The 18,409-nt window shown below is 46.5% G+C and overlaps 1 protein-coding gene across 4 annotated transcripts in view; it reads left to right on the top strand.

Annotated features, from left to right (window-relative positions):
• The window catches only part of Mbtps1 (membrane bound transcription factor peptidase, site 1), a 50,248-nt gene that overhangs the window by 8,648 nt on the left and 23,191 nt on the right, over positions 1 to 18,409 (top strand). For 3 of the 4 annotated variants that reach the window (XM_023706791.1, XM_004646563.2, XM_023706790.1), the window contains 10 exons: positions 701 to 1,186; positions 2,247 to 2,504; positions 5,524 to 5,727; positions 7,739 to 7,849; positions 8,138 to 8,247; positions 9,574 to 9,690; positions 10,184 to 10,251; positions 12,622 to 12,724; positions 14,894 to 15,045; positions 17,404 to 17,565. In XM_023706791.1, coding sequence (XP_023562559.1) covers positions 1,024 to 1,186; positions 2,247 to 2,504; positions 5,524 to 5,727; positions 7,739 to 7,849; positions 8,138 to 8,247; positions 9,574 to 9,690; positions 10,184 to 10,251; positions 12,622 to 12,724; positions 14,894 to 15,045; positions 17,404 to 17,565 — 1,448 coding nt within the window. In that variant the 5' untranslated portion in view covers positions 701 to 1,023. The remainder of the gene's footprint in view (positions 1 to 700; positions 1,187 to 2,246; positions 2,505 to 5,523; positions 5,728 to 7,738; positions 7,850 to 8,137; positions 8,248 to 9,573; positions 9,691 to 10,183; positions 10,252 to 12,621; positions 12,725 to 14,893; positions 15,046 to 17,403; positions 17,566 to 18,409) is intronic. The other variant, XM_023706792.1, reaches the window with a different exon arrangement.

Here is an 18,409-nt window from a genome sequence, read left to right as displayed (position 1 = left end):
TGTTTTAATTTTTTTTATTTTAGGGAAGGGTCTGTAGGGTGTTCAGGGTCTTACTGCTATATCAGGCTCATAGTGATCTACCTGTTTACAGCCTCCCAAGAGCTGGGATTACAGGCGTGTGCCACCACGCCCATTCTCAATTACTGTCTCAGTGCGCCCCAGGGGCAGGCCCAGCATGGCAGGCCCAGGGATTGAACCCCGGCCTCTGTGCCTGCTTCCAGGCATTTTAATCCACTGAGCTATTTGGCTGGCCCTTATCCTTTTTACTTTTAGGTGATTGCTTTAAAACTTCGTGTGTGAGGGGCTGGGGTGATAGTGCAATGGTCTAAGCACCTGTCTAGTGAGCACAAGGACCCAAATTCAATCTCCAGTACCACATGCTGTGCTGGCCCCAAAACTCCGCGTGGTGGTGCATACCTGTAATTCCAGCACTGGGGAGGCTGAGACAGGAGGATTTCTACGAGTCTGAACTGCATAGTGAGACCCTATAGCCAATAAATAAAATAAAAAGCTTTGTGTATGAAACCAGCAAGCAATAAGTAAATAAAGATAAAACAGTGAGGTGTTTTATGGTTCAGTTACATGTTCACCTTTTAACTGGAATATCTTTTTGATCCTTTTATCTGCATTGTGTGTATAGCTAAGTCCTGCGTGGTGTATCAGAGTGCTAAAGGTGTCTGTATTGTTTTCTGTCTCACAGGTTGGCTCACAGAGCGAGTAGTCAGCTCTGCTGGACCAGGTTCTGTGGTGCAGATGGAGTCTAGGACTCAGATGTCTCTGCCCGAATGAGAGAGGCCTCATGTCCAAGATGGAGAAGAAGCGAAGAAAGAAATGAAACCCTCTCTTCGGGCCACACCACAAAAGGCCATGGGACTTCACTTGTACTTGCATTGGACAAGACTGTAAGACGGCTGATAAGTAATGTTGCAGCTCTTAGCCGAAACAAAAATTTACTTCTAACCAAGGAAGACAAAAGTGCGATTTGAATTTATGTGATTTTTATGACCATATTCACCTACGACCATGAAGCTTGTCAACATCTGGCTGCTGCTTCTAGTGGTTTTGCTCTGTGGGAAGAAACATCTGGGTGACAGACTGGAAAAGAAACCTTTTGACAAGGCCCCATGCCCTGGCTGTTCCCACCTGACTGTAAAGGTGGAATTCTCCTCAACGGTTGTGGAATATGGTAATGACGTCGGCTCACACTTTAGGCCCTCCCACCCTGTTGTTTTCAAGCTTAATATGAGATTAGTTCTTGCCAAGGGGCTGGCCCTTCTCTAATACATTTCAGGTTGGGGTGAGGGGGCAGCAGTTGGATATCAGCTGTGCTTAAGTTCCTTCCCCAGGGTTGTTAGCTCATGTGAAACAATGAACCTGCAGTTTGTTCTATGGATCACAGCCTTGTATGGGTGGCTTGGCAGTGCTTGTTCTAAAGTTCAAGTGACCAGATGAAAATAACTAAAAAATAGCCTAGTATTATCTACTCTGCAATTCGGGTTTTATTTCAGTAAAATTTAATAAACATTCAGTGCTCTGAATTTTTCTCCTATTTGAAAAACTGCCCTGGCCCCATCCTGCCATGCTGGCCCTTCCCCCAGTCACATGGAGTGGGCCACCAAGACTGTACGTGGTGGCACATGCCTGTAACCCAGTGCTGGGGAGGCTGAAAACAGGAGGACCATTACAAGCCCGAGCTGTGTAGTGAGACCCTGTACCAAATACAATTAAAAAAAAAAAAAAAAAAAGCCTACATTTCTTTAATGCATGCTGAAGTATTTATAGATACTTGCTTTTTTTCTTTTTTTTTTTTGCGGAACCGGGGATTGAACTCAGGCCCTTGCACTTGCCAGGGAAGCGCTTATTCCACTGAGCCATCTCCCCAGCCCGTGCTTTTTAAAAATATCACAGGTGGGGAGTGGGAGGTGCTTGGCGAGCATGTGGGCGCCCACCCCAGAAAGCCACAGGCACGTCTGGTCTTGAATGATGTACTCCACGTCATTAGGGATTCATATAAAACTAAATGTTTAAAAGTTTTAATATTTAAATGGATCAGACGTTAAGATAACTTAAAAGTTCAGCAAACTGCTGTGCTGGGCATTTAAATTAGTTTTTTTGGTTTTTGCTCTTTGTTTTACTGTGAGTTTTAAGATCCACAGTTTTTCTTTCATCAGTGAAATTTTAGGTTAAATATAGTCTGAATTATATATACATAAATTCTTATTTTTATTTGTGGTCATTGATTTCAGAATATATTGTGGCTTTCAATGGATACTTCACAGCCAAAGCTAGAAATTCATTTATTTCAAGTGCTCTAAAGAGCAGTGAAGTAGACAATTGGAGGATTATACCTCGGAACAACCCATCAAGTGACTACCCTAGCGACTTTGAGGTGATTCAGATAAAAGAACAACAGAAGGCAGGGCTGCTGACGCTTGAGGACCATCCAAACATCAAACGGGTAACGCCGCAGCGGAAAGTCTTTCGCTCCCTGAAGCTCGCCGAGAGTGAGTATTGCGACCGCTGGCCAGGCTGCGCCCTATGTGCACAGTTGCATGTTAAGGATAATGCACTGCAGAAGCTGAAAGTAATTCAGGGAAGGCCCGTGTCCCTTGTCTAGTTCACCAGTTGTGAACATTTTCCCAGCAGGTACTTTTTCTCCAGAGGCTCATTGCTGTTCTGGTAGGAAAGCAGTGAGGGTGGGTCTGTGGTAGAGAGTGGTATGGTCTCCTCCTATCGGAGTGATTTCCAGGGGTCACCCTGGAGACTCCTGCCTGGAGCTGCAGAGCCCTTTCTGCACTGAAGAGAAAGACCTGGGCTTGGTGTTTTCTCTGCGCTTGCATTTTGTTCCTCTCAGTGTGCAGTGTGGAGGTTGGTTGGTTGGTTGGTTGTGCAGTGCTGGGGGTTGAACCCAGGGCCTTTGCACAGAGCCACATCCCAGCCCTCATGCTAGGTTGCCTGGGCTGGTTTGAATCCTCTTCCCTCGGGCTTCCACAGGGCTGGGATCCTAAGCATGTGCCACCATGCACATCAGGGCTTTTATTTTTTAAGTCACTCTGTAAAAAATCTTTTCCTAGGGTTTCATTTTGTTTGTCCTCAGCCTTCTAACCATGAACAGCTAGGCCTCAGCAGGGCTTGAGTGCACCACTTCCTGCAGATGAGGGGCTAGAAGGACTTGGTATGCCTTCTCAGCCACGTCTTAGGCTTTCCTACTCCCTCACGATTGGGCTAGTGAAGAGAGAGTGTAGCCTTAAGTAATTTGCATGTTTACTACAAAGTGTTTTACAAAGCATGTATATTACCAAAGGACAGACCTTTTCTTATGTATTAAAGGCAGTTACCACATTGCTGGCTATGTTCTGTGCTCTCAGTTTTTTCACTAGAAGGAAAAGAAGAGAGAATTGGGCTCTTTTCCTTTTTTCTACCTGCAGACTAGACCTGAAAGCCTCTGAGGTTTTGCTGTGCTGTTGGAAGAGTTAACCAATTTGCACAGTGTGACAAGCCAGTTCTTGAGGCAGTTGTAGACTTCTGAGATCTTATTTCTTCCGAGCCTTTTCTACTAGTCCAGATGTTTTGCATTATTTTTTTCTGTGAAAAGCAGTAGTCCCCTAAAACGATGCAGAGAAACAACTCAGACTTGGTATAAGAAGTCAAATGTGTTGTGCCACAACTTCATTTTTATTTTTACTTTGCTTCATTCATCTTAAAAGAGCTCTAGAAAGTTGGAGGAGACACGGAGATGCCTAATTTTGGTATGAGAATCCTAGACCATTCCGGCAGGAGTTGGCTTCTGTATCATTTCCTCCATGTTAGTCACACACTGTGCCTGACCCCCTGTGAGGAAACCTGTGCCTGTTGTCCTTACAAGCCAGGCCTTGAGCTGTAAGCTGCTTTTTATCAAGCACTGCTTTTCCTTGTCCCTAGTGTGGAGGTGCTTTCTCCTATCTAGGTTCTCATGAAGCTAAAATGAGTAACACATGGGGAAAGAGCTTAGCGCATTCAGGTTGCTGGGAGTAATGCTGAATAGTACTTCTCTCTCAGTGATAATTGGAAGAAGGTTTTGCTGTGTTGGAGGCTGAAACCTGTCTCATGCTTATTTAGTCCCATGGGTCCTAACATGTGGCTAACCCACTTTCTGCAAGACGTCACTGAAAGATGGTAAGAAGGTGCCCATCTTTCTAACGATGACTGGTGCCCTATGTTGTGGTTTCTCCTGTCAAAGCTTCAGGGGTTATTCATGACATGGTTCATGTCTCTTGCCATTTTGTTTTTCTTTGAATACAATTTTTCTAGATTGTTCTTAAAGAGTGAAGGCCAGAGTGATATAATACTCCAAGTGTAGTCCTGTCTACTCAAGGTGGAGCAGAACAGACCCCTTCCTGTTCCAGACATTTTTAATTGGTAACTCCAAGGTTGTCCCTGCTGTTGACTTAGGGGCCAGAGCCAACAGCAGGTCAGTGCAGAACAATTTCAGTTGGACTGTATAAACAGTCATTTCATGGAATTGACAGGAGAGTGTATTTCCCAGGTCACTGTACCTTCACGAATACAGTCTGATAAGGCTGAAAAAAAGATGAAAGCAGTTTATTTTTGAGGCAGAAGTGCAGTAGCATAGATTGCTCTTAAAACTGACTTCAAATATGATTTTTTTTCATTGTAACATGGACTTGGAAAGATAAACCTCTTGCAGTATTTGTTCCACACACACCTTTCCCCACCTCTTTTATTTTAAAGAGATTTATAGATAATAAAATTCACCCTTTTAGTAGCTTGGCAAATTTGGGCAATAGTCAGGTAGTGAACCAACAAAATTAAACACAGAACAGTTCCCTTACCCTGCCTTCTGGTCATTCTGTTTGGGGAAGGTGACATTCTAGTAGGTAAGAATATTGAGCAATATTCAGTTTTTAAAAGGTTCTATTGATGTCTGGCCAGAAATATGTTTGGTGGGGGAATGCAGCTTTTTCCTGTCCAGAAGTACAGTACAGTAAAGCCTCATAATCAGTTAGTGGCCAGTTTTTCAGCTTTTTTTCTTCCTTTTGGCTCAGTGAGAATAGACTGCCTTCAATTTTAGTAACATAATTGCTTTATTTCTCCACAAATTACTATTTTTTGAGTCTGTCTTTGCTGTACCTTGGTTTGAAAATTCTCAGTAAATAACAATTTGAGAATAAGAAGACAATTAAATATTGTCCCCTAATTATAATTCCATTGAGAAAATCCTTTCAAAAGAGTGCCCAATGTGGTGGTGTATGCCTTTAATCCCAGAACTGGGGAGACAGAGGCAGGAGAATGCTGTGAGGGTGAGGCCAGCCAGCCTGGGCTACATAGTGAGTTCAAATCCAGCCTACATTACAAGGCAAGACCTTGTCTCAAAAATCCAAAGGCACATAAAAATAGAGAACTCCACTTTCCTTCCAACAGGACTTCAGGGTAATTGTTGCATTGCAGGGCAGCAGCTTTGCCTGACAGAACAAGGCAGTGTTTCTCCTCTTTGGCTCTGATTATTCTCTTCCTTAACTCCAGCTGATACTCTCACACCCTGCAATGAAACCCAGTGGAGCCAGAAGTGGCAGTCGTCACGTCCCCTGCGAAGAGCCAGTCTGTCCCTGGGCTCTGGCTTCTGGCACGCCACAGGACGGCATTCAAGTAGACGGCTGCTGAGAGCCATTCCACGGCAGGTTGCCCAGACGCTGCAGGCGGACGTGCTGTGGCAGATGGGATACACAGGTGTGTGTAGTCCACTGGAACAGGTAGAAAGGCTGGTGTCCAGTGAGGCCCTCTCTTGAGGTGCCTGGCACCACAGCCCTGCGGCCTTATATGTCTATCCTTTCGGCAATCCATTGAATTGGAGGTAGTGAATTACCCAGGTCTTTAACTTCTGATATGCAGGGCTTCTGTTTCTATGATTTCTAATTGTCACCAAATAAGTCTCATTTTTGTTAGTATTTTTGAAGTGAAAAGAAGCAGATTGTGGAGCATTTCTTTCCTGGTGACACAAACACCAACAAGAACAGTGCTGCTTACAGCCTGAGGTGGCTGGCAGCAGCGCTGCTGAGGCCTCTGACTTGGCAGGAAGAGAAATCACAGTCAGAGATGGTCACTGGATGCAGTTTCATGGCGGTGCACTTTCCACCTGAGTTTAGTGCCTTGTATGCAGAGGGACTAGGTGACTGTCACACTCGCTGGTTGTCTGTTCTAGAACAAGCAGCAGCTGTTAACAACCCTATCTGGTAAAGTAAAACTCCTAACAAGTGAAGGTTTCCTTTTTAACTGGCCCATCATGGCAGAACGAGCCTATTTTAACTAATGTGAAACAGTTTAACCTGATGGAAGTGTAAACCAATCTTGGCCCCAGCTACAGTTGGCTGGGTGTCTCACTCACCCCCAGGCCACACAGACCCCTTTCTTGTGATTCCTTAACACCTGGCCAATTTACCTTTTATTAAACTGTTTCATCTTGACTTTTTAGAGTAAAGACTTTCTCACAAAACAAATTATTTAACTAGAAATGCATTTTTAATTCCTTTCAAATCAGTTTATATGTTTTTTAAAAGTGGCAATAAGGACTGGCCTGATAGCTCAGCAGACTAAAGCTCCTGCTTAGGCAGAGTGCAGCAGCCGGGGTTCGATCCCTGGGGTGCGCCGAGATGGTGATTGAGACTGGGCGCAGTAGCGCATGCCTATATTCCTAGTGCTTGGGAGACTGGAAACAGGAGAATCACTACAAGTCTGATCTACATAGTGAGACCTTGTAGACCCTGTCCTAAATACAGAAAAGGTAAATAAATGAATAAATAAAAGTGGCAATAATTTAATAGTTACTGGGCTGGTGAGATAGCTCAGCAGTCTAAAGTACCTGCTTAGGTAAGTGCAAGGACTGTGGATTGATCCCCTGCACCACATGCTGCACCAGCCCTGTCCCCAGGGTGGCCTGAGCCAGACACACGAACACACAATTTAGTAGTTACCACAGTGTATTGCTTATGTGACAATATTGACGTGTAAAGGGGTCTCACAGCTGAGACCCATTCATTACATCAGTTTGCTGTTAAGTAGTGCAAGTCTCTTGCCTACTTTCTTTGATGTTTTCTGAACTGATGAGCCCATCATGCGTCACAGGAGCAAAATGCCTCTTGGCTGGTCCAGGTGATAGATACACTGTAGCAGGGTGCACATGGGAGGCTTTCCTGAGGCAGTGGCTAACTCTTCACAGTCACCTTCTGCAGCGTTTGTTGTTACTGACAAGCAGCACTGCAGAAATGGCTGTCCTTGTCAGGAGCAAGAGTAGCTGCTCCTCCTGTTTGCCATGCCCTGCTCCTTAGCTATGTGCTCCGTGGGTCTTTACAAGAGCTCTGAGGAGGGGTGGGGGAGAGTACCTAGAGTAAGTTACCAGAAGAGGAAGCTACTAAACAGCACAACCCCAGAGCCTGAGGAGCCCACTCGGGTGGGGAGCAGTGGTGGTCCGTTCCTGAGCGTTATGACAGTAGAAGGGCTCCAGAGAGGAGTTGCTTGTGCTCAAACCTTGCTTTACGGCAGAAGGCAGCATTTCCCCCACTCCCATCCTTTCGCAGTCTTGGCTCAGCCTTGAGCCCTTGGAACCGCTGACCTGACCTCTTGCACTCAGGCTCTAACAGTTTCTTTGGTCCCAGGATTCTGGTGTGTGTGTTTTGTAGATAGGAGTTCAAAAGGAAATCTTCAACCATGATTTTGCTTTTTTTTTTTTTTTTTTTTTTTTAAGGTGCTAATGTCAGAGTTGCTGTTTTTGATACTGGGCTGAGTGAGAAGCATCCCCATTTTAAGAATGTGAAGGAGAGAACAAACTGGACCAATGAGCGGACCCTGGACGATGGTGAGTCTCAGTGGACAGCATTTTCCTGTTGTTACTATACCTGTGTATGCCAGCTTTCCTGGAGCTCTCAGAGGATGTGAAGAAGCAGGGTTGGGGAGGGAAAGGGCTGCCTGCTGAGAAGAGAGTCATGACCCACCCCAGGTGGCACTGGAACGAGCAGGTTTATGGCAGCGGCTCCCCACCCAGACCAGAGGGCAGAACTGTACGGAATCCACGGTTGGAAGGTTGGGTTTTGTGGCACGCATCATCAGCCATGTCTTACGGACCTGTTTTTCCTTGTGGGCACAGGGCTGGGCCACGGCACATTCGTGGCAGGTGTGATCGCCAGTATGAGGGAATGCCAGGGGTTTGCTCCAGATGCAGAACTTCATATTTTCAGGGTCTTCACCAATAATCAGGTAGGTGCTTGGGTGTTCCTGAAACTTAAAGAAGCAGTATTGAAATGTAATGAAGCAAAAGAACATACCTGTTTGAAAGTGGCGCCTGTCTGCGGCTCCACATGTGTTGCACACCCCCCTTACCACTGTCACTCTGCGTCTGGGTGGCAGGGCCCTTCTCCCGCCACCCCTTTCCAGCCCACTTGGAACCCCAACTTTTGAGGCTGCTGTGTTGAGGGATGATTTCTTGTGTTATTCTCCCCTCAGGCTCGCCTGGGGCCTCTGCCTGGCAGAGTGATTCCGGGTGTGGGTCCCTGTCATGGCCAGGTGCCTTCCACTGCAGGGTCAGGCTGTGTTACTGGTGTCTGGGTCCCAGGATGGTGTTGGGATCAGACGCATAAGCTGTGTTCCTCCCCTGTTCATTTGGAAACTATTTGTAGAAAAGGACAAGGGTTCTGATGTTTATTTTTAAGATGTAATTTTTGAGTAGGTGATACGTAGCTCAAAAAATATCATCTGGCATGATATTCATGTGATCGTGTTCTTAATTTGTTTTACATATACAGTGGTACCTTTTTCACAAACTTGATTCTTTCTGTGCTTCTGGTCACAACCAAATTAAATACTATGTGAGCAAATGTAAGTCTGTAGTCTTAACTATTGGTTCAAAGCTTTTAGAAACAGTTGCCGGTCATATATTGTCAATGACTTTACTACTTCTCTTTCAACTATAAATTTTGTATTTTTTAAATGCAACTAAATAATGATCTATAAAGCAATTTAACTTATGTAAGGAATATAGGAAATGGACATCAGAAACCTAATACTGTGATAGTTACTATTACTACTGCCATTTGTCCTTCAGACTTTAGAGAATATTGGACAAATGCATTAAGCTGGTTGTAAATACTTTACTTAGGGAAGCGCCCTAGGGTACATCCTTTTATAAAAGGGGCCATAGGAGGGGGCACGTCCCCCCAGAAGGCATGCTAGGTGAGAGCTGCCCATCACACTTGGAGGGAAGGCACCTGCGGTACGTAACCCTACCTCTTGGGTCTGCATCAGGGACTTCGGGTTTCTGGGCATAGTATTAAGCACTTGGGAGCATTATTTGTACTTGGGATTTATTCCTGTTGTTAATTTAAAAAAAAAAAAATACTAAGAAATACTTCATGCTTTGAAAAGTCTGTGTTCCTTGCTTAGAAATAAAAATTGTTTGGGGGGTGAATATAACTTAGCAAGACCTGGATTTGATCCTCAACACTGCAGACAAAGCAACAAAAATCAAAAAGGATTGTAATATCATGAGACTTTTACTGGAATACTAAGGGGGCTGTTTTAATTTAGGTATCTTACACATCTTGGTTTTTGGATGCCTTCAACTATGCCATCTTAAAAAAGATTGATGTGCTAAACCTCAGCATTGGCGGTCCTGACTTCATGGATCATCCCTTCGTTGACAAGGTTGGTCGAGTTGACACAGAAGGATGTTGTATTTGGATGGCAGCTCCTGCTCCTTTGCACCTCAGCTTTGCGTCATTTCTAGTGTGCTGGTGGCTTTTCACCCAGGTGGTGACAGCTTTGTGAGAACAGATGGTTAATGACTTGAGCTGCAGTGACTTGCATGTCATAAACCCAGCGGGTTAGGGACTGCGGAAGCTGGTGTTTGTAAGAGGTATCTGGTGCCTTGTTGATTGTTTCTTACCTCAACCTACAACTTTGTTTTCCTGAGACTGGCTGTGAGCTGGGATCTGCTGTGGGCTTTGCACAGCTCTGCCTTCAAGGTGTTATCCTCCTTTAAGCACCCTGCTCATGAGAGACATCTCTGTGGTGGTCAGTGCCACATTTAAGGGGGCTTCCCTCTTTTTAAGGACTATAGAAGTTGTGGGGCTTGGGGACATTGACATGTTGATTAAAGTCCTATACTTCATTCAGTAAATGTTTGCTAATTTTGTAGGTGTGGGAATTAACAGCTAACAACGTAATCATGGTCTCTGCTATTGGCAACGACGGGCCTCTCTATGGGTAAGCAGCCCCAACAGAGGTGACCCCTGAAGCAACAGAAACTTATTGTCAGTCTGTTTGAGTATCTGTCCTGTATGCTTGTTTATATTTGTCTAAAGCTTTGTTAATGAAAGCTTTCAACATTAAAAAAATAGAAAATGCAGTGAGCTCCCGAGTACTCACCATCAGCTTCAGCAGTCATCAGCTCAAGGTCAGCCTGCTATATAATTCTTTCTTCCCTTTGCTATAAATAGTCATTTAGAATTTTAACGTTTTTATTTTCATTGCTTTTTTTTTCCATTCAAAATAAGTCAGGAAAGTGGATTGGTTAGAAAGGGATTTAGAGCATCTTTGAGACCCACTATGCCCAGAATGTTGGGTAGGGAGGGAAGGACATTAGGGTGTTCCATCTTTCCAGGAGAGACCCAGTACAAACACAGTGAATCCGGTGGAGGGAGCAGAGTGTGCTGGTCTTGGCAGGGACACAGACTGTACGGTCAGGTGGGCGAGCAGCTATACATCGCTAGCCTTCGTGCCAGTGTGAGCAGGCTGGTGGATGAGATGTCCCCACTGAGACAGCCAGAACAGACAGCAAGCTTTGGTATGGATTGAGATCCCAAGTCTGCGGCTGCTTGTCACTGGTGTGTAAGGATTTCTTGTGCCCTCTCTTTTAGAAGAGGATGTTGGTCATTGTTCTTTATTGAGTGGAGAGGATGGCTGCAGTTTGGTAGTGTGACACAGTATCTGAGGCAACTCAGACGAGAGAGAGTGTGTGCACATGTGCTGTGGCACAGTGGAGGAGAGACTGGTGTCTGCGTTGTACCTGTGTTTGTGCTTCTGGATGGGACATGCGGGAGTGCTGCCTGGAGCAAGCAAGCTGCCTGAGGGCTCAGGTGGGCAGACAGCCCAGCTCTCTGAAGTTGGTGTTTGTGGACTGAGAAGATGTAGCTGTCAGCAGCTGTGTGGTTCCATCCAGTTCATCAAGTGACCCTGTCCCCTTGAGAGAGGTTCTGGCTTCTGGTCATGCTGGGGCCCTTGCACTGTGTGTTGTGATTGATAGAAGCGAGCACCACAGATGTGCCTTACTTGTAGCTCTTCCATGAAGACACCAGTTCCTGAGCCTTAGAGCGTGATGGCAGCAGGGCTGCAGCTGCCCGCTTTTCTGTACCAGCAGCAGTTTCCTTATTGCCCATCCCTCTTGATGTTAGCATTGCAGGGACTGACAGGATTAGGGAGGCTGTGGAGATGCGAGATGAGGATGTCTTGCCGACTTCAGTGGATAGTTCTCTCAGTGACTCTCCTCTTTGCTGCTTGTGTGCATGGAAATTTGTGTACTTCTTGCATCAACTGTTGGAAACCATTCTGGTTCCCCTTGAATGGCCACCTGGTAATGTGTTGGTAGCCAGGGAGCCCGGAAGGCAGAACGCTTGCTGTGGTTTGAACGTGCTAGGTGCAATGACCTGCTCTAGAATCTTGCTGCTGGTATCTCTTAAGTCACTTGCACTCAGTCGTAGTTTATAAATTGTTTGAGAGTACAGAAAAACACATGCTTATGCCAAGCATGGGTGGTGCACTCCTATAATCCCATGCCTCAGGAGGCTGGGACAGGAGGATTTCTCAGTTGAAGGCCAGCTTGGATTACAAAGTGAGTTACGGCAAGACCCTCTTTATCTCAAACAAAGAACAAATAGAGATGGAGTCTCATACCTGATCAGTTCATATGTTCAAATCAGTTTCATCTTGATCTGAAATGGTTTTGTCATAATTCATTTCATTCTAGTTCTTTGCAGCTTGAGTGCACTTGCACAGGGACAGTGGCCTGGTTTTCTTGTCTGTGTCTGTCCTTTAAGGCCCTTGGATTGCAGCTATCCCCAGTGTCTCTGAGGAAGTTGGACACACTGCAGGAGGTCCATTCAGAAGGTCTCAGCTTCTGGCTGTGTTGTTGCAAATGTGTGTATATGATGTCTTACCAGATGTAGTTGAAGCAAAAAAAAAAAAAAAAAAAAAAAAATTCGAATGATTGAAAAGTGACGTGAGAATGTGTAACTAGGTGGTACATTGTGAACTCCTGAAATTGCAGGGCCAGAGACCTCAGGAGTGAGGAGCAATGTGTATGGAGCTGGGCCTGCTGCCAGTGGGAAGGTTCCGAGGAGAAAGCAGGGTGTTCTGTTCCTGGTGAGAGGACAGAGGCTGACAGCATCATGGAGGTGGCAGGAAAAGTGGCACTTGATAAGCAGCTGTGAGGGGCAGCAGCAGCCTGTTAAAGCTGAGCAAGTCTTGTCACAGAGAACCTTTAGGAAAGCCTTAAGCTTTTCTGAGCATATTTGCCCTTATGTGAATTACTCACTTTAAATAATTTCTCCCCTCCCCCTTGTGTGTGTCTCAATTTAGCACTCTGAATAACCCTGCTGATCAGATGGATGTGATTGGAGTGGGTGGCATTGACTTTGAAGATAACATCGCCCGCTTTTCCTCCCGGGGAATGACCACCTGGGTATGGTTTTCTGTTTCACGTGGCCCCTGGCGCCAGGGATCTAACGTTTCCCCAGACTTGTCAGTGCACAGGTAGAGGAGCAGCTCGTGACGCAGACCCTCCTCCACAAGCTGCTAACTAGGGCTGCAGGGTAAGCTGTCCTGAGGGCCAGACACGAGGCTGGCGAGTCCAGAGCCACTGCACAGGGCATGGGTCAGTTCTGAGCAGTTCCAGTTCCACTTCTTTTTAATTTATTACCAAGTACCTCATGTTTTAGGTGAACTGGACTCATGCTTACTTGTCCGGACTAGTAGTGGGAAGGTGAACAGTTGTGAGGTGACCATAGGAAGGAGAAAAAGCCTTCGCTCTAAAAACAGCTTGATAGCCACTCTGCTCACAGGGCAGTAATTGTATTTAGTTGCACGTATCGAAATGACTCCAACAGGTTAATCTTCTGCCTGGGGTATGATTATGTATCCACTTCACCTTGTTTGTCCATCCAAGCTAAGTCTGATTCCAGATTAGGTGCCCACTCTGTTCTCCTCTAGAGTTCTTTGGGGCCAGGTCCTCTTGTTGTCAGACTTAGCATGTGCTGAGCTCTGGCCTTAGGTGACGCCCACAAGGATTCACAGCTTCCTGGTCTGTCTGGGCCAGGTCTGTGCCTGCTGCACTCCATGGCATAGTGGCATAGTCCTTGGTGTAAGCCTTGATTCAGGGCAGTGGTGGCTCTTGGTTGCCCCCTTTCTCCCCCCACCCCCGAGCTGCACCCCTTCAGGGAGTTCCTTGGTGCTACTGTCTGATCTCACTCTGAGAGACCAGCCCCTGTGCTGTGTGTCCTCTCACTGTGCTCCTCAGCATGTCCTCTGTGCTGTTGGACACCAGGGAATGGGGTGTCTGCCAGGGTAAGTCTGCAGCTCCTGCCTAGGTACTGGCACTGCACTGTGATATGATAGCACAGCCCCTTGGCGTTCATCGGGGCATTTTGAGAAATGTTCCTAAATTTATGGAAGCTGTGGCTGACAGTGTCTTAACTCAGGGCCCCATTATGAGAAGTGACTAGAAAACACAGTAAACGTTTAATTAGAAAACGGATTGCAGTCAAAGAGACATTGCTATTAATCCCCCTCAGAATATTCCTTCTCACTTCAGACACTTAAGCTGTCATTCTTGCCACTTTCTGAAAGTCCTCTTTTGTGCCTGTTAAGAGGTGTGATAAAAAATGGGGTGAATTGCTGCGGAGTGCCATCCAGTGGAAGGCAGCCTTAGCTACCTTATTCATGGGTAGGACACTGAGCAACTGCTGGCTGTTCCCCAAAAAGACTGTGAAAGGTGAACATTTTGAATTGATTCAGGACATGAAGTCCGGCAGCACAGTTGCAGTCACAGAAGATGACTTCAGGACCCCAGAAAGTGATAAGAATGATGGGATGAGTGTTCAGCGAGGGCATATGGCAGTGTGTGTTCTACCATAGTAAACGTAAAGAACGATTTTGAAACACTCATCTTAGGTTTTGATAGCTTGTCGTAAGTTCCACGTTTCTTTACCGATTGATTGCCAGGGAAGGCTTTTCCGCTCGAGTCCGTGTACTTTTCTCTCCTGAACCCAAGACCATACTGCACCTCTCATTTTGCTGTACTTTCCAAGGAGCTTAAGAGATTACTCAGTTCTTATTGCAGGCTCATCATGGACCTTCTTGATCATTCTAGATGATTTCTTATCCCTTTGAAACGCCCACTCATAGCCATATCCTTTTTTTCTTGTAAAGAAGTACTTTTTCCTAATTTTTAATTTTAATTTTCTTTTCTAACATATTTGTAATTTTTAATTTATCTAGAGATACAGCAGGTTCCAGGTTTTAATCTTAGTGATAAATTAGTGACTAGTTTTTGGCTTACAGGTTAGCAAAATGGAAATATTTACTCTTGACTGTTTTATAGCCTTGCTTTTGTAGTGGTTGTATAAAACATTCTGAGAGTTAATTTATTTTCTCCATTGTCACCTGAGTTTTCTTTTTTTCTTTTTTGAGCTTATTTCTGATGTGCACTGAATTTCAGACCAAAACCCCCCTACCTTCCCCCAAGTGACATTGTGTTGAAGTCCTCATGTTTTTGTTCTTCTGTTCCCTCGTGACCCCGTGCAGCCACGTGCCAGCACACATGATGGAGAACCTGAGTTACTCTTGTTTGTAGGAGCTACCAGGAGGCTATGGGCGTGTGAAACCTGACATAGTCACCTATGGTGCTGGCGTGCGAGGTTCCGGTGTGAAAGGGGGATGTCGGGCCCTCTCGGGGACCAGCGTTGCCTCTCCAGTGGTCGCAGGGGCTGTCACCTTGCTGGTGAGGTGAGTGTTGCACAGCCCAGATCAGCCACCGCAGCCTCAAGATGGTGCCTTGGTGTCTGTCCTGGTGGGTGTGAGGGTCCCCTCTGCTTCCTCATCTTTCCAGGCAGGCTATGAGTCCCTCCTGTGGGGCGCCAGCACACTTTATAAGCTAGAGGGTGCTGTAGGCACACGCAGGGAAACTAGCTTTTGCTCCTGTAGTGGGTGCTTTTTAATATGCTTCCATGCCTCCTGTGTGGTTCACAGATGGAACCTCACCCCACCCCCACCTCCCACCCTGGGGCTGAGGCAGTAGGGTCGGGGCACTGTGAGTTTGAGGCCAGCCGAGAATGTGTAGTGAGTTCAGGGTCACCCTGAACTACATAGCGATTCTCTGTCTCAAAAAGAACCTCCCAAAATAAAAATAAATATGGATTTATTTGAAAATAAATTTACGGGAGCTATGTGTGCATCAGGCAGGGAACATAGAGTAAGCTGTTGCCCTGGCTTACCCTTGGGAACATACTTCCATTTGTTGTGCGCATTTCAGGTGCGTGCCGTGTTACCGGGAATGGAGAGTAGTGAAAGGTTTCACTAGTGAAGCAGTGGAACATGCCTGTCTTCCTGCGTGTTCACCCTTTGGGGCAGGCATTCCCTCCCATGCTCTTCGCTCTGGGAGGCCAGGTTCTCTGTGCCGGTCTGTGCTCTCATTAAATCTCACAAAAGGTGAAGTAGGGCTTAGCCGTACGCCCTCACTCCTGCGGATCAGGGAGTGGAGGAAAGTCCTCAGACCAGCTTTGCCGCTCACATGCTGACGTGAGGCAGTGGCCTCGCTTCCTTATTCTCAGAGTCGGAAGAATCTTTGGAGCTGGCATTCATTTTATCATAGTACATCCCAAACATTCACTTTACCTTTTCTGTCTAGCTATGTACTCTGTTGTGATAACACAACACTCTGCACATTTGAAATTTATAATTTATACTAAAGAATTAAAACAAATGATATTAAATGTTTTCATGTTTAAAATTCTCTGGAAAAATCAGTGAATTACATGTTGACTTTAGCTTCTAATGCCAGAGGTTATTAGTAATCTTTGACAGAGGTACCTGTCTGCCTCCGGCTCTGTCCTTCCCTTACAGGCCAGAGCCAATTCTTAAAAGGCTGACATCAGCCAGAGCATCTCTGGACATTAACCGTGTGCCAATTAAAAACTCTCCTTCCTTCGTGTGATGTAAAACTGAGGCACGGAAAGGAGGAATTGATACTCTTGGATTTGCCAAGTGGAGAGAATGCAGCTGGTCCATTTCCCCCACTTGCTGCGCTCCTTAGCAGGGAGTGGGGGTTCTGGCTTCCCCTTCGAGCCCATCAGCGGTCTCCGCTGTGCAAGGAGTGGGTGGGTGAGGAGCCTGTGTTTTCTGTTCTCAGCGCAGCTCTCACTATGGATACTTTGAGCATCTGGGAGACCTTTTGCCCTCCTCATATCCTGCATCAGGTAGAATGCCGTTGTGGTGTTCAGAGATGCCTTGTGATTTGACAGTAGCTGGTAGATGCCACACGACAGGGAAGTGGAGCCTGACCTTTGGTTTTGCTTTATAGGCAGGAAAAGGAAGAGGACTGTTGACCTTTAGCCTTTAGCAGTTATTTTATTCCGTTATTAAGCATTAATCCTACTGTATTTCCTCTTCCTGTCCAATTTCCCATTTAGAAAGCCTGCCTAGACTTGGAGCCCAGTGGCCCTCATATAAACATATTTAGGGGCTTGGGAAAGGAAGTTTTTCTTTTTTGCCTTCTGATTTGTTTCCCTTCAGTTTAGGGAGTAAAAATTACATGCATATGATACACAAATATGAATGTTTCAGTGCTGGAGTTAGCCATGCTCCTGGCCGGGTAGAGCTATGCCCTGGTGTGCTCAGGGGCATCCTGGGGGAGCGCTGTAGGCGCCTGAGCGCCAGGGTGATTCATCCCACAGCCCTGCAGCAGTGCCCACTGTGCCCTCCCCATACCCCTGCCCGGCCTCGTCCATGCCCTCCCCTCCCCGCAGGTCACATTCTCCCTTGCCCAGCAACATCCCCGCCTTTGGGGAGGAAGGGTGTCCAGACGCTTTCGCCTCTTGTAACCTGTGTGGTTTATTCAGTCAGATAAGCTGGGAAATACATAGTACTCTTAAATTGGCACAGATGCAGCCCACCAGCCACTGTCGAGGGAGGGGCGCTGTGCGGGCTGGCCTGGGCTCCTTCTGGAGACACACAGCTCTGAGCTGTAGCATGAGCCGCGTCTCACTGAGCACAGCAGGAATGCTCCTTAGTTACAAACAAGACTGGAAACTGATTTTTCACTCTTTTACCGAGAGAAACAACAAATGCTTCCTCATTTTCCCCCAGCACAGTCCAGAAGCGGGAGCTGGTGAACCCTGCTAGCATGAAGCAGGCCCTGATTGCGTCTGCCCGGAGGCTGCCTGGGGTGAACATGTTCGAGCAAGGCCATGGCAAGCTGGATCTGCTGCGAGCCTACCAGGTCCTCGGCAGCTACAAGCCCCAGGCCAGGTGGGTGTGTGGCCTCTGCGGCGCCTCTCTGCCTCCCTGGGCGCCGTCTCCTCTCATGGGACTCGGCCCATACAGCTCTGCGGAGCTCTGCTGCAGCCAGAGTCCTGTTACCTTGCAGAGAAGTATGTCGTTTGTTCAGCATTTGAAACTTTTAAAATAATCCTAGGTTTACAGACATTTTGTGAAAACAGTTTTCAGTTACCACTTGCTTGGCTTTCCCAAATGCTGACATTTCAGTAGAGCATAGTGTAGCTGTTAAAAGTAAATTGTCACTGTTGGTACAGTGCTGTCCTCCATGATGAATACTGTGTGCATCTAAAATACGACCTATACCACTTACACCACGAATTTCACACATTCGGTTTGTAGGCTTTATTGTCACTGAGACACAGTGCCCAGTAGCCACAGCTTGGGGGGGGGGGGAGGTGTTTGCCCGTGGTTTCAATCCACTGGCTCCCAGAGAGTAGAAGAATGTGATGGAGGAAAGCCACTTAGTTCCTGACGCTTGGGAGCAAGCAGGGCAGAGTTCAAGAGTGAAAGGAGGCTGGGGCCAGACAGATCTGAAGGCCACATCTCGGGGACGCACCTAGCAGCGTGTTCCTCCAATCCCCTTGCTAAGTGCCTGCCACACCCCTGTGTTCCTTGTGTGGTTCGGGGTCCAGGCCCCACATTGCACATTATCGTTGAGGTCTGTGACTCTGGCGTGTCATCCCTTTTTTCCATCTCCAGTACAGGGATTGAACTCAGAGTCTTTTCACTGAGTTGGATCCCCGTCCCCCCTTTACTTTTTATTTTATTGGCACATTTTAGATGTACATAATATTCATCATAAGGAACCCAGCGC

Source organism: Octodon degus, unplaced genomic scaffold (genome assembly GCF_000260255.1).
Source record: "Octodon degus isolate 3935 unplaced genomic scaffold, OctDeg1.0 scaffold00271, whole genome shotgun sequence".
Taxonomy (NCBI): domain Eukaryota; kingdom Metazoa; phylum Chordata; class Mammalia; order Rodentia; family Octodontidae; genus Octodon; species Octodon degus.
The sequence above is the reverse complement of the archived record's forward strand: the minus strand, read 5'-3'. Positions and strand labels throughout refer to the sequence as shown.